Below are 26944 nucleotides of genomic sequence, written 5' to 3'. Positions count from 1 at the left end.
CGATAAATGTCAGACGGATAATTATCTGTTAAAATTTGAATGACAATAAAAAGGTAGTCTAAGTCTAAGTCTAAGTCAATAAATGTCAGACGGATAATTATCTGGCCGATATGAGCAAAGTATTGTACTCAAGTAAGAGTACCTTTATTTTAGAGTAATATGACTCAAGTACAGTAGGAAGGGGATTCATATTAGGGGTGTCAGAAAATGATTCTTATTTTTAGCGATTGTTAATCGATTAAAAACACAACAAATAAATACAAATATTGTATTTATTTTTAAACCTGTCCCATCTAGCCTCTTAGGCAAATCATATTGTTGATGTAGATTAGGGGTCTAACTTTTTGACTCGGGGGCCGCATTGAGTTAAAAAAAATTTGGCCTGCGGCTGGGCTATCTATCTATCTATCTATCTATCTATCTATCTATCTATATATATATATATATATATATATATATATATATATATATATATATATATATATATATATATGTATATTAGAGATGCGCGGATAGGCAATTATTTCATCCGCAACCGCATCAGAAAGTCGTCAACCATCCGCCATCCACCCGATGTAACATTTGATCAGAACCGCACCCGCCCGCCATCCGCCCGCACCCGCCCGTTGTTATATATCTAATATAGACGATGCAAGGCATTAGTGAGGTTATAAAGCTTTTGCCTGTTAAAGAAAGGAGACTGATCCAATGCAGCACAGACATTCGCGTGCCACGCTGTCACGACCCAGACGCACACCAGTGCGCAATCATATGGGAGCCGCGCTGAGCGCACCTCCAAGCGCGTCTCGCTGCCGGCGACGGCCGGGTATGGGCCCAACGCTCCAGCGCCATCCATTTTCAGGGCTAGTTGATTCGGCAGGTGGGTTGTTACACACTCCTTAGCGGGTTTCGACGTCCATGGCCACCGTCCTGCTGTCTATATCAACCAGGGTGAGCCCCACCCCTTTCGTGAGCGCACTGCGCGCGGAGTGACCCCTGTTACGTGCCCCCGGCAACAGGGGTGGCGGGCAGGTAAGCTGCGCGGGCGGAGCGCGCGGAGTGACCCCTGTTACGAGCCCCCGGCCACGGGGGTGGCGGGCAGGTAAGCTGCTTACCTGCTGCGCGTGACGCCGGCCGCGGCGAAGGCGGACGAGGCGGGGTGTCGGTGCGGTGGGCGCGGTGGTGACCCTGGACGTGCGTCGGGCCCTTCTCGCGGATCGCCTCAGCTACGGCTCCCGGTGGGGCCCTCTCGGGGGAAGGGGCCTCGGTCCAGGACCCCGGCGAGGCGTCCCTTCTCCGCTCCGTAAAAGTGTCCATCTCTTTTTTTTTTTTTCTTCTGTTGTGGCATATGCTGCAGGTGCCTGCTCGTTTTTCGTATGTGGGTAACAACATTTAACTATGTATATATATTTCCGAATTGGTTTAACTGCCACCCGCCTGAATCTATTTAAAATCTAATTTTTTTTTATTTCAACCGCCCGACCCGACCCGACCCGACCCGCGGATAAAATCTAAGTTTTTAAAATTTCATCCGCCCGATCCGCGGATAATCCGCGGATTCCGCGGTTGTGCCCGCAAACCGCGCATCTCTAATGTATATATATATATATATATATATATGTATATATATATATATATATATATATATATATATATATATATATGTATATATATATATATGTATATGTATATATATATATATGTATGTATATATATATATATACATATATATATATATATATGTGTATATGTATATATTATATATATATATATATAATATATATACATGTATATATATATATATATATATATATATGTATATATATATATATATATACATACATATATATTATATATATATATATACATATATATATATATATATATATACATATATATATATATATATATATATATACATATATATATATATATATATATATATATATATATACATGTATATATATTATATATATATATATATAATATATACATATACACATATATATATATATGTATATATATATATATACATACATATATATATATATACATATACATATATATATATATATATATATATATATATATATATATATATATATATATATATATATATATATATATATATATATATATATATATACACACACGTTGGGTCAGGAAAAAACACAGAGGCTATATCATCCCTACAAGGCTTATAGGGATGATACAGCCTCTATGTTTTTCCTGACCTAACGTATATTGCGCTCTACCCCGGTATTGAGCACTGTATAACCGATAAACCACAGAAACCTCGACTATATATATACGTATATATATATATGCCAAGCGCAATGATGTCACGTTATCAATTGAAAAATGCATTTTTAGACAATATGATTTGCCTGAGCGTCATTTTGATAGTAGGCTAATATAACTAATATAGACACTTACACCATGTGTTGTCTTCATTATAACACTTATATAAGGCTTTTAAAGTCATTTAGATACTGGGCTATTATAGACACTTACACCATGTGTTGTCTTCATTATAACACTTATATAAGGCTTTTAAAGGTATTTTGATAGTAGGCTATTATAGACACTTACATCATGTGTTGTCTTCATTATAACACTTATACAAGGCTTTTAAAGTCATTTTGATAGTAGGCTAACATAACTAACATAGACACTTACATCATGAGTTGTCTTCCTTATAAAGGCATTTTGATAGTAGGCTAATGTAGACACTTACATCATGTGTTGTCTTCATTATAACACTTATATACGATTTTTAATTTTAAAGTCATTTTGATAGGCAAATACAACTAATATAGACACTTGATGTAAGTCTTTTAAAGTAATTTTGATAGTAGGCTAATATAGACACTTACATAATGAGTTGTCTTCATTATAACTTTTATATAAGACTTTTAAAATAATTTTGATAATAGGCTAATATAACTAATATAGAACTTACACCATGTGTTGTCTTCATTATAACACTTACATAAGGCTTTTAAAGTCATTTTGATACTGGGCTAATATAGACACTTACATCATGTGTTGTCTTCATTATAACACTTATATAAGGCTTTTAAAGTCATTTTGATAGTAGGCTAACATAACTAACATAGACACTTACATCATGAGTTGTCTTCCTTATAAAGGCATTTTGATAGTAGGCTAATGTAGACACTTACATCATGTGTTGTCTTCATTATAACACTTATATAATATTTTAAAATTTAAAGTCATTTTGATAAGCAAATACAACTAATATAGACACTTGATGTAAGTATTTTAAAGTAATTTTGATAGTAGGCTAATAAAGACACTTACATAATGTGTTGTCTTAATTATAATACTTACATAAGACTTTTAATTTGAAAGTCATTTTGATAGTAGGCTAATATAACTAATATAGACACTAGATGTAAGTCTTTCAAAGTAATTTTGATAGTAGGCTAATATAGACACTTACATAATGAGTTGTCTTCATTATAACACTTATATAAGACTTTTAAAGTAATTTTGATAATAGGCTAATATAACTAATATAGACACTTACACCATGTGTTGTCTTCATTATAACACTTATATAAGACTTTTAAAGTAATTTTGATAATAGGCTAATATAACTAATATAGACACTTACACCATGTGTTGTCTTCATTATAACACTTATATAAGGCTTTTAAAGTCATTTTGATACTGGGCTAATACAGACACTTACATCATGTGTTGTCTTCATTATAACACTTATATAAGTCATTTAAAGTCATTTTGATAGTAGGCTAATATAGCTAATATAGACACTTACATCATGTGTTGTCTTCATTATAACACTCAAATATAACACTTTTAAAGGCATTTTGATAATAGGCTAATATAGACACTTACATCATGTGTTGTCTTCATTACAACACTTATATACGATTTTTAATTTTAAAGTCATTTTGATAAACAAATACAACTACCGGTAATATAGACACTTGATGTAAGTATTTTAAAGTAATTTTGATAGTAGTAAAATTATTAAAATATTTAAGTATTCTTCCACTATTTAAGAAGCTACTTTATACTTTCTGTAAGCAGTAAAGTATTTAAAAACAAGATTGGTTTCTTATAGACACTTACATAATGTGTTGTCTTCATTATAACACTTATATAAGACTTTTAAAGTAATTTTGATAGTAGGCTATTATAGCAAATATAGACACTTGCATCATGTGTTGTCTTCATTATAACACTTATATAAGTCTTTTAAAGTAATTTTGATCGTAGGCTAATATAACTAACATAAACACTTACATCATGAGTTGTCTTCCTTATAACACTCAAATATAACACTTTTAAAGGCATTTTGATAGTAGGCTAATATAGACACTTACATCATGTGTTGTCTTCATTATAAGACTTATATACGATTTTTAATTTTAAAGTCATTTTGATAGGCAAATACAACTAATATAGACACTTGATGTAAGTCTTTTAAAATCATTTTGATAGTAGGCTAATATAGACACTTACATAATGTGTTGTCTTAATTATAACACTTACATAAGACTTTTAATTTGAAAGTCATTTTGATAGTAGGCTAATATAGCTAATATAGACACTTACATCATGTGTTGTCTTCATCATAACACTTATATAAGACTTTTAAAGTCATTTTGATAGTAGGCTATTATAGCAAATATAGACACTTACATCATGTGTTGTCTTCATTGTAACACTTATATAAGTCTTTTAAAGTAATGTTGATAGTAGGCTAATATAACTAACATAAACACTTACATCATGAGTTGTCTTCCTTATAACACTCAAATATAACACTTTTAAAGGCATTTTGATAGTAGGCTAATATAGACACTTACATCATGTGTTGTCTTCATTATAACACTTATATACGATTTTTAATTTTAAAGTCATTTTGATAGGCAAATACAACTAATATAGACACTTGATGTAAGTCTTTTAAAGTAATTTTGATAGTAGGCTAATATAGACACTTACATAATGTGTTGTCTTAATTATAACACTTACATAAGAATTTTAATCTGAAAGTCATTTTGATAGTAGGCTAATACAACTAATATAGACACTTACATCATGTGTTGTCTTCATTATAACACTTATATAAGACTTTCAAAGTAATTTTGATAGTAGGCTATTATAGCTAATATAGACACTTACATCATGTGTTGTCTTCATTATAACACTTATATAATACTTTCAAAGTCATTTTGATAGTAGGCTAATATAACTAATATAGACACTTACATCATGTGTTGTCTTCATTATAACACTTATATAAGTCTGTTAAAGTAATTTTGATAGTAGGATAACATAACTAACATAGACACTTACATCATGAGTTGTCTTCCTTATAACACTCAAATATAACACTTTTAAAGGCATTTTGATAGTAGGCTAATATAGACACTTACATCATGTGTTGTCTTCATTATAACACTTATATACAATTTTTAATTTTAAAGTCATTTTGATAGGCAAATACAACTAATATAGACACTTGATGTAAGTCTTTTAAAGTAATTTTGATAGTAGGCTAATATAACTAACATAGACACTTACATCATGAGTTGTCTTCCCTATAACACTCATATAATACTTTTAAAGGCATTTTGATAGTAGGCTAATATAGACACTTACATGATGTGTTGTCATCATTATAACACTTACATACGATTTTTAATTTTAATGTCATTTTGATAGGCAAATACAACTAATATAGACACTTGATGTAAGTCTTTTAAAGTGATTTTGATAGTAGGCTAATATAGACACGTACATAATGTGTTGTCTTAATTATAACACTTACATAAGACTTTTAATTTGAAAGACATTTTGATAGTAGGCTAATATAACTAATATAGACACTTACATCATGTGTTGTCTTCATTATAACACTTATAGAAGTCTTTGAAAGTAATTTTGATAGTAGGCTAATATAACTAACATACACACTTACATCATGAGTTGTCTTCCCTATAACACTCATATAATATTTTTAAAGGCATTTTGATAGTAGGCTAATATAGACACTTACATCATGTGTTGTCATCATTATAACACTTATATACGATTTTTAATTTTAAAGTCATTTTGATTGGCAAATACAACTAATATAGACACTTGATGTAAGTCTTTTAAAATCATTTTGATAGTAGGCTAATATAGACACTTACATAATGTGTTGTCTTAATTATAACACTTACATAAGACTTTTAATTTGAAAGTCATTTTGATAGTAGGCTAATATAGACACTTACATCATGTGTTGTCTTCATTATAACACTTATTTAAGACTTTTAAAGTAATTTTGATAATAGGCTATTATCGCTAATATAGACACTTACATCATGTGTTGCCTTCGTTATAAGACTTATATAAGACTTTTAAAGTCATTTTGATAATAGGCTATTATAGCTAATATAGACACTTACATCATGTGTTGCCTTCGTTATAAGACTTATATAAGGCTTTTAATATTTTGCGACTCAGACAGATTTTTATTTTTTTTACATTTTTATTCCAATATGGCTCTTTCAACATTTTGTGTTGCCGACCCCAGGTAGAGGTGTACAAAAAGGTTGAACCCAGCGCGACTCACTACAACAACAGCTCAGGTTTGGTTTGATCTATATTCCGCCGGCGCGTCTATAAACGAATCCAATTAATCTGCTAATATCCCCCCAGCGTTGTCATAATACGGACATTAACGAGGCTCATTTATTGTGACGCTGTTTTTCCTCCTGGCTCGTTACAACAGAAGATCCTGAATGCGTCCTGACAGGTATTTCTCAGCCTCCATATTAACAAAGTCAATTCAAATATAATACTGTCCTCTCCCATAAGACCTGTTCCCCAAACACGCGTTTGTCCTGCGCTAAATACTTTTCCCAGCCCGCCTCAAATAAGGCCTGCAAATGAGCCAGTTCCATTTAATAAACAATATCAAATGTGACACGAAGCACTGCAAAAAGTCAGTGTTCAAAAACAAGAAGAGAAAATACAAAAATGAGGGGTATTTTACTTGAACTAAGCAGAATTATCTGCCAATAGAACAAGAAAATGTGGCATGTCAAGACTTTCCAAAACAAGTAAAATTAGTTAACCTCAGTGAACCCCAAAATACCTTAAAATAAGTATATTCTCACTAATAACAAGTGCACTTTTCTTGATAGAAAAAACTAATATGAGACCTATTTTCTCAATATGATGAAAAATGTTCTTAAAGTAAATAAATGCTAGTGCCATTATCTTGACATAATGATATGCACTCGGCATTACATTCCTTGAAACCAGCAAACTTATACTAAAAAATAGTTTATTTTTGTTAATGGAAAGGCAACAAGGCAACCGCTTGTTACTTTCGGGGTCTCCTAGCCGCTCAGGCAAATCATATTGTCTAAAAATGCATTTTTCCATTGATAACATGACATCATCCCGCCAAGTGCGTGCTCTTTCAGTCAATTAGTGCGCAAGGAATATATACATATATATATATATATATATATATATATATATATATATATATATATATATATATATATATATATATATATATATATATATATATGTATATATATATATATATATATATGTATATATATATATATATACATACACTGCAAAAAGTCAGTGTTCAAAAACAAGAAAAAAAAAAACAAAAATTAGGGGTATTTTACTTGAACTAAGCAGAATTATCTGCCAATAGAACAAGAAAATGTGGCTTGTCAAGACTTTCCAAAACAAGTAAAATTAGCTAACCTCAATGAACCCCAAAATACCTTAAAATAAGTATATTCTCACTAATAAAAAGTGCACTTTTCTTGATAGAAAAAACAAATATGAGACCTTTTTTCTCAATATGATGAAAACATTTCTAAAATTAAGTAAATGCTAGTGCCATTATCTTGACATAATGATATGCGCTCGGCATTACATTTCTTGACACCAGCAAACTTATACCAAAAACTAATTTATTGTTCTTAATGGAAAGTGTCGGAGGCAGACATTTACATATATCCGAATTTAAGTGTTACTTCTTTTATTTCATAATCATATTATTCAAAACAGCTAGTGTTTTTCTTCCAAATGTGGTCTTTTGGTTGTCTGCAAAACTGTGTGCTTAACCTTGAGTGAGGAATGTAAGAAAGAGAGATAATGGGCATGTGTTTTGGCTAGAGAGACATGACTGCCAGGGTGGGAGGAAGAGAGACTTAAGAGGGGAGAGGGTTTTTCGGGGAGAGGGCAGACCATCTTGGCGGCGCGATTGAATGTTCTATGCTGGACTGGTCTCAATGTATATGCAAAGCTTTGCAAATATATTACAAAATACCTATTCTGTCTCTGGTGGTTTTTCTACTCAGCTTTAAGTGTCGTTGAGAGCTTGGGAGCGACTTGTGACTTGAATTCCCTGGGAGGAACAACTGGTCCAAAACGCAACAAAAGGCAACAAGTTTCCTAGCCGCTCAGGCAAATCATATTGTCTAAAAATGCATTTTTCCATGGATAACATGACATCATCGCGCCAAGTGCGTGCTCTTTCAGTCAATTAGTGCGCATATTTACAGCCCGGGCCCCGGCCAACATTGTTTTAATTGTAATTTAGAGGAATTTATCTGAATGTGCATGAACTATTTCTGTTCAAAATTGTTAGAAATGTTAAATGTTTAAATATTAACTGTCAGCTTACTGTACTGTGCCAACTGTACTACTATATGAGTACTTATTTTCTATTGTTTCATTGAAAATAAAACAGCAAAGTCCATTTGGCTGTCATCTGTTTTAATTATGAGACACAATTGTGTCAAAATCATGATTTTTTTTATTTCATGCTTGAAATAAGAAATTATTACTTTAAAAAAGTGAGTGTTGATGGCACAGCTTTACAACAGTTGATATTCTAGTTTCATGCATGTTTTACTCAATATAGGTCATCAAATCTCAGCAACAAGCTGTAATATCTTACTGAGATCATTTAGGACCAAAACCCTTAAAACAAGTAAAACACTCTAACATAAAATCTGCTTAGTGAGAAGAATTACCTTATCAGACAGAAAATAAGCAAATATCACCCTTATTTGAGATATTTAATCTTACTTAGATTTTAGTTTTTGCAGTGAGGGCACAGCATGTTGGGGAATGTTTTGCACGTCACCCGCACAGAGCTGCCGAACATACGTCCACGATGGATAAACCCCAGACTCTCTAATAAGGCAACGAGCGTGACGGAGGCGTCACTTTATGCTGAGAACACATTTCGCTCCTTGGAGCTTGATTGAAAATCACGAACGCGGGCGTCATCTGTTCTCACATCAGGCTTTAACAGGCTGGAGGGTGGAGGGTGGAGGGCGATCGTTTCATTATCCCGAAACACATAAAAGTGATTCAAGGGGAACATTATCACAATTTCAGAAGGGTTAAAACCATTAAAAATCAGTTCCCAGTGGCTTATTTTATTTTTCGAAGTTTTTCTCAAAATTTTACCCATCACGCAATATCCCTAAAAAAAGCTTCAAAGTACCTGATTTTAACCATCGTTATAAACACCCGTCCATTTTCCTGTGACGTCACATAGTGAAGCCGACACAAACAAACATGGCGGATAGAACAGCAAGCTATAGCGACATTAGCTCGGATTCAGACTCGGATTCTACAGATTACGCATGTATTGAAACGGATGGTTGTAGTGTGGAGGCAGGTAGCGAAAACGAAATTGAAGAAGAAACTGAAGCTATTGAGCCATATCGGTTTGAACCGTATGCAAGCGAAACCGACGAAAACGACACGACAGCCAGCGACACGGGAGAAAGCGAGGACGAATTCGGCGATCGCCTTCTAACCAACGATTGGTTTGTCATACCTGCCAACTTTTGAAATCAGAAAAACCTAGTAGGTCCAGGACAAAGTCCTGGTGGGGGGTTCAGGCTTCGCCCCCCGACGCAAAATGATTATTAGCATTCAGACAGCTTAAAATGTTGCTAAAACCATTACTTTTCTATCAGTCACAGTGACTTTTCAAAACAAAAATATTACAGCAAAAATCATATGGGTTGATTGACATGTTTATTCTGTAAGCTAACTTCAATAGTTTGAAATTATTTTGACAGTTAATGCCAGTTATCCTGTCAACCTTTCACAAGACTTCAATTTGTTAATTGAAAGTATAAACAGTATAAACACTTTTTACAGTAAACAAATGGTAAAACAGTACTAAACAATTCCATAAAAAAAAAAATTGGTGTCATTATTAACTTTCTGTCCAAGCTTGTATAATCTACTGCCTTGTTCAATTGTAAAAAATATTCTGTGCCTAAAATTCACATTTCTATCACAATTATCATACTGTAAACATGGTAAGCTAACTTCATTAAAATTAATAGTCCTGTCAATAGCATGGAATTACAATTCAAATGTAGTTTTTTTGTAAGCCTTTCAAAAGAATTCAAAATATGAAAAATTAATGAAAATTAATTTAAGCCATCAGACACTTGAAAAGTGGCACATCACATCTCTAATGTAATCATTTGAACTTTTCAACAGAAATAGCACTGCAAAAATATTAAGGACATACTTCTGTATTTTGGTAGTTATGCTGTCAACATTTAACAAGATTTCTTCAACTTGGACTTGAAAGCATAAATAGTATAAACACTTTTAACAGTATAACAGTACTAAACAATTCCAATAGATAACATTGGTGTCATTACCTTTTTGTGGCTAAAATCCGAAAAACGTTGAAAGTTTTCCACTTGTATCGCTAGCAACGGCATTAGACTTGTGTTTTTTTGTCCCAACGTGGTCTTTTACATCGCTAATTCCTCCGTGTCCGATCGAAAAATCTTGTCTGCACAAGGTGCAATTCGCGTAGTTTTCACCCTTTTTGGAACGGATAATTATTCCCGGATAGGCTTTTGAATATTCTTCACGGAATGACTGCAGTTTTCTTTTCGGTTAACGACTCGTTTGCGATTTTTCTCCGGCTGATTCCATGATCGTTCGCTCGTTTGGAAACAATGGCAACAGGTGCCTCGTGCTTGGCAGCGGTGCTATAAATAGCCTCGCGCATTTAAAAAAAAATTTTTTTTTTAATTAATGAAAAACCGTATTTTTTATCACTGCAACCGTAACCCGGAATAGGTTGATGAAAACCGTACTAATTACGGGAAAACCGGAGTAGTTGGCAGGTATGGTTTGTGTTTGTTTGGCATTAAAGGAAACTAACAACTATGAACTAGGTTTACAGCATATGAAATACATTTGGCAACAACATGCACTTTGAGAGTGCAGACAGCCCAATTTTCGTCAATTAATATATTCTGTAGACATACCCTCATTCGCTCTCTTTTCCTGAAAAGCTGATCCGTCCAGTTTTGGAGTTGATGTCAGCAGGCCAGGGAAGCTAGGGTCGATATTCTTCTCTTGATCATCTTCGGTGGCATAAGGGACGGTGTGAGCCAAGACATCCAGGGGGGTTTAGCTCGCTCGTCTGCGGGAACAAACTGAAGCCATTGCTTGCCGTGCTACCGAGGTCCTTTGTCCCTGAATTGCTCACACACTTCGGCAGATTCAATGGGGGTCTGGCGGCAAGTTCGGAAATCGATTAAAAAAATATATGGTCTTTTTTCTGCAACATCAAGGTATATATTGACGCTTACATAGGTCTGGTGATAATGTTCCCCTTTAAGATACAAGGAGGGCCGTGTTTTCATTATATTCTATATGATAAACAGACTCGATCAACAAAATACGAGTCCGCTGAGCCTTTTTTCCCGGAGTTGAAGCACAGGTTGCCTCTGTAGGAAGCGTGAGGCATCATCATAAATCAGCAGCACTCAAAAGTTATCTTCCGCGTTCTCAGCTGCCGCTGACTTCCGAGCATTCATAATATATGACATCTGTCTTTTATAATTCAACGGAGAAAAAGGAAAGTCTTCATTTAGGTAATGCACATCCGACAGGGTTGGACCTCATTTTCCTTATGATTAAACCATCGTGCCGGGGTGTCAAACTCATTTTAGATCATACTTGCCAACCTTGAGACCTCCGGGAGGTGGTGGTGGGGAAGGCGTGGTCGGAGGTGGGGCGGGGGCGTGGTTGGGGGCGTGGTTAAGAGGGGAGGAGTATATTTACAGCTAGAATTCACCAAGTCAAGTATTTCATATATATATATATATAAGAAATACTTGACTTTCAGTGAATTCTAGCTATATATATATATATATATATATATATATATATATATATATATATATACATATATATATATATATATATATATATATATATTGTCTGGTGTGCCGTGGGAAATTATGCAACTTCACCTAATTGGTCCAAAAAATATTTTTTATAAATCAATAATTATAATCTGCAAATAATGTGCCGTTGCTTAGTGTCTGTGCTGTGTAGAACTCGGCAGGGTAACCACGTAATACTCCATGTCAGTAGGTGGCAGCAGGTAGTTAATTGCTTTGTAAAAGTCGGAATGTGTCGGGTGAGACGAGGATGGTTTGTTGTGACCCCGATATGCAGACCACAGCGGGAGGCAGTGTGCAGGTAAAAAGGTATGTAATGCTTAAACCAAAAATAAACAAAAAGGAAAAGAAAAGGCAATGGCTATGCAAAACGAAAGTAAAACTTAACTGGGTAAAAAGTAAACAGAAAACAAAATGCTGGACGACAGCAAAAACTTACGGCGTCCACAAAGTACATCCGTACAAGACATGGCAATCAACAATGTCCACACAAAGAAGGATAGCAACTAGGGATGTCCGATAATGGCTTTTTGCCAGTATCCGATATTCCGATATTGTCCAACTCTTTAATAACCGATACCGATATCATCCGATACCGATTTCAACCGATATATGCAGCCGTGGAATTAACACATTATTATGCCTAATTTGGACAACCAGTTATGGTGAAGATAAGGTACTTTTTAAAAAAATTAATAAAATACGATAAACAAATTAAAAACATTTTCTTGAATAAAAAAGAAAGTAAAACAATATAAAAACAGTTACATAGAAACTAGTAATTAATGAAAATGAGTAAAATTAACTGTTAAAGGTTAGTACTATTAGTGGACCATTAATGTGTGCTTACGGACTGTATCCCTTGCAGACTGTGTTGATATATATTGATATATAATGTAGGAACCAGAATATTAATAACAGAAAGAAACAACCCTTTTGTGTGAATGAGTGTAAATGGGGGAGGGAGGTTTTTTGGGTTGGTGCACTAATTGTAAGTGTATCTTGTGTTTTTTATGTTGATTTAATTAAAAAAAAAGCGATACCAATAATAAAAAAAACCCAATACCGATAATTTCCGATATTATATTTTAACGCATTTATCCCTAATAGCAACAACTTAAATAGTCTTGCTTGCTAACATAAAAAGCAGGTGCGGGCAATAGCGCGCAAAGGAAGACATGAAACTGCTACAGGAAAACACCAACAAAACATGGAAGGGCCACCAAAATAACAGCGCAAGACAAGAACTAAAGCACTACACACAGGAACACACAAACAAACTCAAAATAAGGGCACGGGGACCTGGTGGAGTTTCATTTTTTTAATGTTTTCTGCTGGCGGTGTGGCTCCGTATTTTTTTTACGAAAAAAAATGTGCCTTGCCTTAAAAAAGGTTGAAAAACCCTGCTGTACATGGCATCACATCAAGGCCGAGTCATACCAAAGACTACACAAATGGGAGCCATTACCTCCCTGCTTGGCACTCAGCATCAAGGGTTGGAATTGGAGGTTAAATCAAGTACTTTAACTTGAATTTTAAAGGGGAACATTATCACAATTTCAGAAGGGTTAAAACCAGTAAAAATCAGTTCCCAGTGGCTTATTTTATTTAAGTTTTTTTCAAAATTTCACCCATCACGCAATATCCCTAAAAAAAGCTTCAAAGTGCCTGATTTTAACCATCGTTATATACACCCGTCCATTTTCCTGTGACGTCACACAGTGATGCCAGTACAAACAAACATGGTGGAAATAACAGCAAGGTATAGACATTAGCTCGGATTCAGACTCGGATTTCAGCGGCTTAACACTGTCTGATAAGATAATTACTAACAACTATGAACTAGGTTTACAGCATATGAAAAACATTTGGCAACAACATGCACTTTGAGAGTGCAGACAGCCCATTTCAGGCGCGTTAAGAACATATATTTTTCCACGATTTCAGCACTCAGGTTAACCATACCTAAATAGACACAAAATACTGCATTACACAAGACTACCCGAATGTACTCGAATGATTGAAAAAAATAAATGTTTTTAAGCTAATTTATTGGTAAACACAGTTTATGTATAATAATTTACATAGCACCGCGAGTAATTAATAAAGTTTTCATCAATTAATATATTCTGTAGACATACCCTCATCCGCTCTCTTTTCCTGAAAGCTGATCTGTCCAGTTTTGGAGTTGATGTCAGCAGGCCAGGGAAGCTAGGGTCGATATTCTTCTCTTGATCATCTTCGGTGGCATAAGGGACGGTGTGAGTCAAGACATCCAGGGGGTTTAGCTCGCTCGTCTGCGGGAACAAACTGCCGCCATTGCTTACCGAGGTCCTTTGTCCCTGAATTGCTCACACACTCCGGCAGATTCAATGGGGGTCTGGCGGCAGATTTCTTTGACTTTATCGTTGGAAATGCATCTGCTTTGAGTGTCGCAGGATATAAAGTTAAAAGTTAAAGTACCAATGATTGTCACACACACACTAGGTGTGGCGAAATTATTCTCTGCATTTGACCCATCACCCTTGATCACCCCCTGGGAGGTGAGGGGAGCAGTGGGCAGCAGCGGTGGCTGCGCCCGGGAATCATTTTGGTGATTTAACCCCCAATTCCAACCCTTGATGCTGAGTGCCAAGCAGGGAGGTAATGGGTCCCATTTTTATAGTCTTTGGTATGACTCGGCCGGGATTTGAACTCCCAACCTACCGATCTCAGGACGGACACTCTAACCACTAGGCCACTGAGTAGGTAATCCACACATTCTTGCCATCTCTGTCGTAGCATAGCTTTCGTCGGTAAAGTGTGCGGAACAAACGACTGACCATTTCGTCGGCTTTCCCCACAGCCTCGTATTTTGAACAAATTTCGTCCAATTTCTTGCCACTTTCGCATCTTTGGGCCACTGGTGCAACTTGAATCCGTCCCTGTTCGTGTTGTTACACCCTCCGACAACACACCGACGAAAGTGAGAAAATGGCGGATTGCTTCCCGATGTGACGTCACAACGGCGTTTAATTCGCCAAAATTCACCCATTTAGAGTTCGGAAATCGGTTAAAAAAATATATGGTCTTTTATCTGCAACATCAAGGTGTATATTGACGCTTACATAGGTCTGGTGATAATGTTCCCCTTTAACTATTGATTACTCAAAAACAAAGTGCTATTATGGGAAATGACAGCCAGATTCGTCTTCAGTAGCAGAAAATACATAACGAGAACTTGTTAGTGAATCTTCGGTCACCTGGACTTGTACATGTCAAAGTACTTCCATAACGTAAATGACCGCCATAACCACAACACCAGGGGGAGCTCCACAAACCACGTTAAACCCAGATTCCCATCTAACAAAGGTCTTAACTCATTCTCCTTCTATGCCACATCAATATGGAATGCACTCCCAACAGGTGTAAAAGAAAGTGCATCTCTATCCTCCTTCAAAACCGCACTAGAAGAACACCTCCAGGCAACTACAACCCTAGACTAACACCCTCCCCCGACCACATCCCACCTCCCCGGATTGTAAATGTATATACTTGTTCTTATGCTTTCTGAGCTCACCATGTTCACTGCTCGCTGTACATATCCTACCAAGTCAGACCTACACTGTTACAATGTCCATTTCTCAGATGATATAATTGTTGATGACCATACTTGCCAACCCTCCCGGATTTTCCGGGAGACTCCCGAAATTCAGCGCCTCTCCCGAAAACCTCCCGGAAGAAATTTTCTCCCGAAAATCTCCCGGAATTCAGACGGAGCTGGAGGCCACGCCCCCTCCAGCTCCATGCGGACCTGAGTCCAGTGTGCGCACACAAGGAGACGAAGCAGAAGAACGAGACCGTAGTCGAAGAGCGCAGGGGAGACACTTCTCCAGGGCCGATGTATGCTCGGGGCAACACCCTTCACCTTACCCGGACGACTTTAGGGTGAATGATGAGTCCAGCGATTAGTTGCAAATCTTGCTTTAATGATTGCTTGCACACAGCCAATCCAACACAAAACCAACTAGTCCCTCCCCGCACTTACGCTACCGCTCCCTCTCTTCTCTCGCCCACACACTCACTGACATCTCTCACCTCACATGCTGTCACCTATTAAAGGGCCACACACACACATACTCTACTCTCATAACACACAGTACAGTTAGTAGAACAACTGTGTTTTCATTACTGTGTATTTGATAGGTGCCATTGCCCCGGAATTGTATTGCATTGTACTTTCAAGTACAACAATGAGTAGATGAGTGTTATGTGTGTGTATATATGTAAATAAATGAACACTGAAATTTAAGTATTTCTTTTATTTATATATATAATAAAATAAATAAATATATATATAGCTAGAATTCACTGAAAGTCAAGTATTTCATACATATATATATATATATATATATATATATATATATATATATATATATATATATATATATTTTTATATATATATATATATATATATATATATATATATATATATATATATATATATGAAATACTCAAGTTGGTGAATTCTAGCTGTAAATATACTCCTCCCCTCTTAACCACGCCCCCCGCCCCAACCACGCCCCGACCACGCCCTCCACCCCCCACCTCCCGAAATCGGAGTTCTCAAGGTTGGCAAGTATGTTGATGACTGAAGTATGCTGATATCAACCCAACCTAACCCCCCCCGCCCCAACCCCCTCCACATCCCACCCCCCGGATTGTAAATAATGTAAATAATTCAATGTATAAACTCTGATGATTAACTTGTGTGATGACTGTATTATGCTGATGGTATATATTTGTACCATGAATTGATTAACGTGGACCCCCGACTTAAACAAGTTGAAAAACTTATTCGGGTGTTACCATTTAGTGGTTAATTGTACGGAATATGTACTGTACTGTGCAATCTACTAATAAAAGTTTCAATCGATCAATCAATGGACGCTACGGGTCCTCTAATTGGAGAATATACTGCATTCTTGTTTTGGGCAAATAATAGCCTGTTCAAATATGGATGCACATCAATAGACATGTGAGATATGAGGCAAAACTGGTCTCTCTGAGGGCCAGCACCAGAAGATCGGGAATCCTATAAATCTATACAAGGAGGCTGACAAGGAAGGTCGACGCAGAAGACGTAACAATAACCAAAATGTAGCAGGCAACCTCAGTGAAAAGCAGGTCACGGCGAGGACATAGTTCAATAAAAATGTCAGCGAGTCCCCCCACAAACTAGAGCAGGTAATAACACAATTCCTAATGGAAATAGAACAGAAAAATCGGCACAGACTGGAGGCGCTCAATCTAAAGCACTTTATACCCGGCTCACATTCATTTTTAATGAAGTATAATAAGTCACAGCACCCGAGCAGAAATGCAATCCCTGCTGCAGATGATCTAACAACATGAGGTCGTTTTCTACACAGAATATCCTCTGATGACACTGGAGTCCGCGAGGGAGGGTGGCGAGGGATTTTAACACCTCCACAAACGCACATAGTGACCGGGCGTGTCTCGCTTGTAACCGCCGCTCTGCTCTTTAGGACTGGGCGAGCAAAGGAAAGGAGGAGGCGTCTTCAAAAATGTGTTGTTTTTATATAAGACGTGCATTTTTGCTCTGGTCCTGACTGTTTGAACAGCCAGTAGGTGCACCGTGTAAAGGAAGCAGAAGATAGGAAATACCTTTAACTGTGATGGTTCCCGTGCTGGTGGCCACGCCGAACTGGTTCCTTGCCATGCAGGTGTAAGGGCCGTCGTCTGATTTGGTTATGTTCCATATGCGAAGGTTGCCATTGACCAAAATGGAAACCCTGCGGTCAAAATAAACAAATGAAGTGTTAAAAAAAAAAGTAACTGTTCCCCTGGTAGTGCAGCCTTACTACATACTGTATTCACCAGGGGTGTCCAAACAATTTGGCCCGCGAGACAACATGAGTTTATTTATAGGTTATTTTAAAATTATATTTTGTCTGTGGCCACTTATCGTCCTTTGAATGGGATCAAGCACAACATTTACTTATATGACCCAATGCAAACAACCTTCCCTGGTCATGTGCAAAAAAATAAATAAAAATGAACCAACACAAAATGCCAACAGACATGGTCACGCATAACACAATATTACACAATTTGTGAAAATTATAACGTCCATGCACCATAAAAAAAAAATCCAAATTACACCCATTGAAATCCATTACAAAGCATGACGGGAAAAATGGAAAAGACTGTCATCACACTTATCCATGTTTGGTGCATTTTAGCTGCTTGATATTTCGGATTGATTATGCAACTTGGAGGTTGTTCACGGAAGTAAACATGGTAATCTTAATATCCAATTATAAGAATGATCAATTATATATCCACTATATTAATATAATATGTACATCTCTCTCTCTCTCTCTCTCTGTATATATGTATATACATATATATATATATATATATATATATATATATATATATGTATACATATACATTATATATACACACACACACACACACACACACACACACACACATATATATATATATATATATATATATATATATATATATATATATATACATATGTACCGTACATACAAAGCACTTTTCACAATGTAAAAGCGCTTTGAGTCACTAGAGAAAAGAGTTATATAAATATAATTCACTTCACTTCACATATATTTACATATATACACATATATACATACATACATATATGTATATATATATATACATACATACATATATATACATACACACATATATATATATATATATATATATATATATATATATATATATATATATATACAAAGCGTTTTTCAGAATGTAAAATCACTTTGAGTCACTAGAGAAAAGCGCTATATAAATATAATTCACTTCACATATATATATACACATATATACACATATATACATATATATACATACTTATATACACATATATATATACACATATATACATACATATATATATACATATATACATACTTATATGCACATATATATATATATATATATGTATATATATATATATATATATATATATGTATGTATGTATAGCTCCATTATTGATTGAAGTAAAGTCTGAATGTCATTAAAACAGTTAGATCCATCTTTTGAAACTTCTTCCACCCCCCTATCCTTGCACGCTACACCGCTACAACAAAGATGACGGGGAGAAGACGCTGACAAAGGCGAGCCACGTGAATAAGACCGCCCACAAAACGGCGCATCCTGAAGCGACTGTCAGAAAGCGGCTTGAAGATGATCTGTAAAACATCATCTATGCAACATTCTGACCAAAGAACTACTATTACATGTTATGTAGACCACAAGGAAGTGTTTTACATTTAGAAAAAAAAAAAGAAAAAAAAAAGACTCATTTAATGCGCCTTATAATACGATGCGCATTATATATGAAAAAAGATAGAAAATAGATCATTCATCGGCAGTGCGCCTTATAATCCGGTGCGCTTTATAATCCAGTGCGCCCTATGGTCCGGAAAATATGGCAAACAAGGAAGTGCAGACATTTGATTGGTGGACATGTGCGTCTGAGTGCTGCTCAGGGACGGATTTGATTGGCAAAATTGATGACTGTGCAACGTTTGTGTGCAAGGTGCAGAGTCGCGCATAATTTGTGGGCATTGGTTGAATTTCCCTACGGGTTTTTCCGTTCGGTGTGATGTGAGCAGCAACATGGCAGGTGGAAGTTGACGCGGCGATACTATCAGAGGTCTAAATTAGGCAGATCCGATGTGTGAAGTTTAACACGCATTTGTGGTGTTGAAAGCAATCGTCGCTGTCTTTAGGATGACACGTACAAGTATTGTACATCACACCACCAGGTGCCATCACGCATCTTCTTATTATCACCTGATTCTGGGAGCCCCGGGTGCTTTGGGAACCCAACCATTCTTTTAAATTTGGCGCAAAAGTCACAGGCAAAACTAAGTCGGAAGTTTTGCAAAATCTCTCCCAACGAATCTTTCAATAGACACGGATTGTAAAAAAACTACCAAATTTTCCGGACCATAGGGCGCACCGGATTATAAGGCGCACTGCCGATGAGCGGATCTATTCAGTTCTTTTTTCATACAAAAGGCGCACTGGATTATAAGGCGCATTAAAGGGGTCATATTATTATTATTTTATTTTTTCTAAATGTAAAACACTTCCTTGTGGTCTACATAACATGTAATAGTAGTTCTTTGGTCAAAATGTTGCATAGATGATGTTTTACAGATCATCTTCAAGTCGCTTTCTGACAGTCGCTTCAGAATGCGCGGTCTTATTTACGTGGCTCACCTTCGGCGGCGGCTTTTTTCCGTCATCTTTGTTGTAGCGGTGTAGCGTGCAAGGACGGGAGTGGAGGAAGTGTCAAAAGATGGCGCTAACTGTTTTAATGACATTCAGACTTTACTTCAATCAATAACGGAGCAGCATCTCCTCATCCGTGGCTCACTGGTGCAACAACAACGCCGGAAATGTGTCCCGTGAAAAAACGTCCGACCGGAACTCTCTAATAACTAAAGTTCCTTGGGTGAATACTGTAAACTCACTGTACCGGTATGTTTTAGCACTTTCATGGCGAGTTTACTGACAGATATAAGTAAGAACTTTACACTACTTTATATAAGAAATGGCAACAGCGGAGGATGAATGTCCCATAACAAGAAGATAGAGAAAAAGAAGAAGCTGTCATGTCTGTGTAATCATGTTTTGTTTTAGTCATATTTTGTTTTGTTTAGTTATTGGACTCTTTAGTTTCTGGCTTTTCACTCCCTTGTCTTGTTTCCATGGTTACCCATTAGTTTTTAACCTGTTCCACGTTTGGACTCATTGTGCACTCTTGTTTGTCACCATAGCAACCCATTAGTTTTCACCTGTCACGTCACGCACCTGTTTCACGTTTTGAGTCACACACCTGTTTTAGTTAATCATGTCTGTAGTATTTAAGTTCATTGTTTTCAGTTTGTCTTGCTGGCGACATCCCACATTTATGCTCTTCACATTCCTGACACTTGTTTTCATGTCCATCTTTCATGCTGCTACTTTAGTCCAAGACAAGTACGTTTTTGTTTATAAATGCCACAGTTAGTGTTTTTTGTTGTTCATAGTTTCTGCCTTTGTGCAAGTATTTGTTTTCATAGCCAAGTTGTTTCTCCGCCACTGTGCGCGCTTTTCGTTTGTACTTTTTTTTGATAGTAATAAACAATCATGTACTCACATTCCCGTCTCGCCCGAGCCACCTTTCCGTTGCCTTCCGGAAAAGCAAACACCCAGGACCAAGTCATGACAGAAGCTTATTGACTACGGTGTCGCCTACTACAAAGGCGGACGCGCACAAATTTTCATGACTTATGCAGATCCCAAATACAGATCAGCAGGTACCAGAAGGTAAGAAAAGTTGCTTTTGCATAATATTACGAAACAAAACGCCCAATAATATGTCTTACCTTATACACAAACCATAATAATACTCGTATGTTGAAGCACAGTACAATCCTTCATAGCTTCATAGATAGATTTTTGAGCGCTGTGTGTAACGTGTTTATATTTTCAATTGAACGTATAAAATGTTAGTGTTGTTTACTTGAGTCATATTGCAGTCTACATGTATCTCTTATGTGTGACTGCCATCTACTGGTCACACTTATTTCACCATGTACCAAATAAAATAGCTTCGAGGTCGATAAGCATAACCAAAATGATTCCGTACGTTAGGCGCACCGGGTCATAAGGCGCACCGTCGAGTTTTGAGAAAATGAAAGGATTTTAAGTGCGCCTTATAGTCCGAAAAATACGGTACATCCGCCCGTTTCTAATTAAACCATGCCTTTTTGCGACCGACAAAATGAGAAATGGGTTTTTTTGTGCTTTTATTGATAAATAATGCAACACAGGACTTTGAGAAAAGGGGAATAGAAGCTTCATGCCCTTTTTATACAATGACCACAAGTGCTTCCAAAAAGGTCAAAAATGCTGAAAAAAAAAGTTGACATTTTCCTAATAAGAGGCAGGAAAAGGCAAACTGTGCCCTTGGAAATCAAGCAGATTTTTTTCCAGCCATTCATTTTCTATACCGCTTGTCCTCATTAGGGTCACGGGAGAGCTGGAGCCTATCCCAGCTAATTGGCAAGAGGTGGGGTACTGGTACTGGTCGCCACTGAGGGGCACTAACTGCCCGACAACCATTCACACTCGCACCAATTTAGAGTCTCCAATTAACCTAACATGCATTTTTGGGAAGGGATAATTACTACAATAAGGCGCCCCGTAAAAGATGGGGAAAAAGGTAAAAAACCCTGGGGAATCTAGACTGTGCTCCTAAGGGGGCCCAGTCTGGAGTGGGAAAAAACCCTCCATATTCATAATACAACATACATCTCGAGATATTTAGCAACAGAGGGAAGGGAGTGCGGGGTCATGGTGGTGGGCCGCAGCTCTCAGGCGCTGACCATCCTTTCATCACCCCTATGGGATTTGCGTCGATGGCGTTGGATTGGGGAGGGGGAGTATGTATGTGTGTGGCGTATATTTTTGTGGATGCATGTTTGTGTGTAAGCCTGCAGTGTGTCTCTGTTCCACGGCCTTGATGTCGTGCAGTCGCTAGTCCAAAGTCAACAACAACAGGCGTGTTGTTGTTGACAATTAACACTTGATGCATATAATCACATCAGTATGATGATTCTATGTGTCTACATTAAAACATTCTTGTTCATACTGCATTAATATATGCTCATTTTAAACTTTCATGAATATATATATATATATATATATATATAAAAATTGTCGGAGGCAGATATTTACATATATCCAAATTTAAGTGTTACTTATTTTATTTCATAATCATATTACAAAACAGCTAGTGTTTTTCTTCCAATTGTGGTCTTTTGGTTGTCTGCAAATACTGTGTGCTTAACCTTGAGTGAGGAATGTAAGAAAGAGAGATACTCCTTTCTCTTATCTAGCCTTATGTCCAGGTGCGGAGGACAATGGGCATGTGTTTTGGCTGGAGGGACATGACTGCGAGGGTGGGAGAGAGAGAGACTTAAGAGGGGAGAGGGTTTTTCGGGGGGGGGGGGGGGGGGGGGGGGGGGGGGGGTTAGACCATCTTGGCGGCGCGATTGAATGTTCTATGCTGGACTGGTCTCAATGTATTTACAAAGCTTTGCAAATATATTACAAAATACCTATTCTGTCTCTGGTGGTTTTTCTACTCAGCTTTAAGTGTCGTAAAGAGCTTGGGAGCGACTTGTGACTTGAATTCCCTGGGAGGAACAACTGGTCCAAACGCAACAATTTGGGGGCTCGTCCGGGATTTGAACCCGGGACCTCTCGCAACAATATATATATATACACACATATAGACATATATACACATCCATACACATATATATACATATATACACATATACATATATATATATATATATATATATACACATATACATATATATATAAATATATATATATATATATATATATATATATATATATATATATATATATATATATATATATATATATATATATATATATATACATGGACATATACATATACATATATACACACACATATATACACATTTACATATACATATACATATATATACACACACAAACACACACACATTTACATATAATAGCTCGGGATCTTTCTGTGTGGAGTTTGCATGTCCTCCCCGTGACTGCGTGGGTTCCCTCCGGGTACTCCGGCTTCCTCCCACTTCCAAAGACATGCACCTGGGGATAAGTTGATTGGCAACACTAAATTGGCCCTAGTGTGTGAATGTGAGTGTGAATGTTGTCTGTCTATCTGTGTTGGCCCTGCGATGAGGTGGCGACTTGTCCAGGGTGTACCCCGCCTTCTGCCCGATTGTAGCTGAGATAGGCTCCAGCGCCCCCCGCAACCCCAATGGGAATAAGCGGTAGAAAATGGATGGATGGATGGATAAATATATATATATATATATATATATATATATATATTAGAGATGCGCGGATAGGCAATTATTTCATCCGCAACCGCATCACAAAAGTTGTCAACCATCCGCCATCCACCTGACCTAACATTTAATCAAACCGCACCCGCCCGCACCCGCCCGTTGTTATATATCTAATATAGACGATGCAAGGCATTAGTGAGGTTATAAAGCTTTTGCCTGTTAAAGAAAGGAGACTGATCCAATGCAGCAGAGACATTCGCGTGCCACGCTGTCACGGCCCAGACGCACACCAGTTCGCAATCATCTGGGAGCCGCGCTGAGCGTCCCTCGCACCCGACGCGGCTCCCCCCGGGCTCGCGCCCGAGGCGGCCATCCTACTCGTCGCAGCAGGTAAGCTGCGCGGGCGGAGCGCGCGGAGTGACCCCTGTTACGAGCCCCCGGCCACGGGGGTGGCGGGCAGGTAAGCTGCTTACCTGCTGCGCGTGACGCCGGCCGCGGCGAAGGCGGACGAGGCGGGGTGTCGGTGCGGTGGGCGCGGTGGTGACCCTGGACGTGCGTCAGGCCCTTCTCGCGGATCACCTCAGCTACGGCTCCCGGTGGGGCCCTCTCGGGGGAAGGGGCCTCGGTCCAAGACCCCGGCGAGGCGTCCCTTCTCCGCTCCGTAAAAGTGTCCATCTCTTTTTTTTTTCTTCTTCTGTTGTGGCATATGCTGCAGGTGCCTGCTCGTTTTTCGTATGTGGGTAACAACATTTAACTATGTATATATATATTTCCAAATTGGTTTAACTGCCACCCGCCTGAATCTATTTAAAATCTTTTTTTTTTTATATTTCAACCGCCTGACCCGACCTGCGGATAAAATCTAATTTTTTTTTATTTCAACCGCCCGAACCGCGGATAGTCCGCGGACTCCGCGGTTGTGTCCGCAAAACGCGCATCTCTAATATATATATATATATATATATATATATATATATATATATATATATATATATATATATATATATATATATATATATATGTGTATATATATATATATATATATATATATATATATATATATATATATATATATATATATATATATATATATATATATATATATATATATATATATATATATATGTATATATGTATAGCGCCGCCCCCAGCCAAATTGTTTTACCCCAAATGCGGCCCCGGAGTCAAAAAGTTTGGGGACCCCTGACCTATCCTATCCTAATTCAAGGCTAAGGCAAAATATCGAGATATATATCGTGTATCGTGACATGGCCTAAAAATATCGATATATTAATAAAAGGCCATATCGCCCAGCCCTAGCTCTACGGTCCCAAAAAAAATACGGCAACTAGAACAAACTCTGACCTTAATAAGGTTTTGTTGCAGGGCTCGCAGCAAACACTTCAATATAACTAAACGCCTCGCCTCGGCGCCATCTCCACATCCACAATTGCCTTCTCCTCAGGGACAAAATAGGTGCCATGCGACTCGCACACCATGCATCTTGTAAGAGGACCGGCGCAGACGGAACAAGTGGCTCTGCGTGCGAAGCACAATGGATCATGCCGAGTCCATTCTTAGCTTGTCCCCCCCCCCCTGCATTGTCTTCTTTTTTGTAACGTATGGGGAAGCTTCGAAGGCCGTTTGTCAGCGTAAGTGTTCGTTATTTTAGCCTGAAAGCAACGGATGAGCAGACGAGGTCAAGTAAAGTGGAAGTCAGTCACGGCACGCCGGTCGGTGGTGAATAAGAGATGGAGGCTCACCCCGGCGTTTCATTCTCTCTTTTCTACCGCGGACATGTCTGTGCAGGCTGACCTATTAGACGAGGAGACATTTCCAATCTACATCCTGGGAGATGCTCGCGGAGGGGCAGGTATCAATAATTCACAAGTGGGACGAGCACACGCGCCTTTCTTTTCATCCCTTGTTCCATAGAGGAATATTGCACCTGAGAGAAGGTGATTATTTTCAACAAGGGTGGCACGGCCTAATGAAAAGCGCAGGTGTGTATTTTTGGGGGAGATCAAGCGCGTGGACAGCGCTGATCCCTCCTTGCAAAGTGACAAGATGAAAGGGACAAACAGCGGCGGCTATTATCATGAAAGACTGTGAAGTGTAAATCACAGCAAGGGAAGCGACTTCAAATTTAAAAAAAAAAGCTGGGTTTGTTATTTCAGTAAATTCCCTTTGAGCTGGTGTGTATTTACTTAAAAACCTTTAATTTAATGGATTCGACATATTTGATTTTTAATAATAATTATAGATATTATTTGTAAAAAAAAAAGCACTTTACATTGAGTAAACAACCTCAAAGTGCTACAGTGTATTAAAAAAAATACAAGTAAAAAGATTATAAAAAATAAATACAAATAAAAACTAGAACAGCCAAATAGCTAGAACTAGTATGCATATATCTTAAAAAAAAAGGCTTTTTTAAAAAGAAGGATTTTTAAGCCTTTTTTAAAATCATTCACAGTCTGTGGTGCCCTCAGGTGGTCAGGGAGAGCATTCCACAGACTGGGAGCTGCATTGTTCGTAGCTTTGGGGGTGAGTAGTTCTTTGAGGTAGAGGGGAGGGCATTTCCATGGAGGCACTGGTGGGTTAGTAGGGAGACTTTGAATTCAATCCTGAGTGGAACTGGAAGCCAGTGAAGGGATTTGAGAGTTGGTGTCATATGGTCATATTTCCGCACTCTCATCAGGATTTGTGAGTCAATAATGTAATATGAATATGTTCCGATTTTAGTACACA

The 26944-nt window shown here is 37.4% G+C and overlaps 1 protein-coding gene across 1 annotated transcript in view; it reads right to left on the bottom strand.

The window, feature by feature from the left end:
• The window catches only part of LOC133571017 (contactin-4-like), a 443628-nt gene that overhangs the window by 55632 nt on the left and 361052 nt on the right, over nucleotides 1-26944 (bottom strand). The window contains exon 12 of the mRNA XM_061923981.2: nucleotides 17940-18067. Within this exon, the coding sequence (XP_061779965.1) occupies nucleotides 17940-18067 (128 nt within the window). The remainder of the gene's footprint in view (nucleotides 1-17939; nucleotides 18068-26944) is intronic.

The sequence above is a fragment of the Nerophis lumbriciformis genome, linkage group LG28 (assembly GCF_033978685.3).
Source record: "Nerophis lumbriciformis linkage group LG28, RoL_Nlum_v2.1, whole genome shotgun sequence".
NCBI lineage: Eukaryota > Metazoa > Chordata > Actinopteri > Syngnathiformes > Syngnathidae > Nerophis > Nerophis lumbriciformis.
Note: the sequence above shows the minus strand (reverse complement) of the source record. Positions and strands in the feature narration are given on the sequence as shown.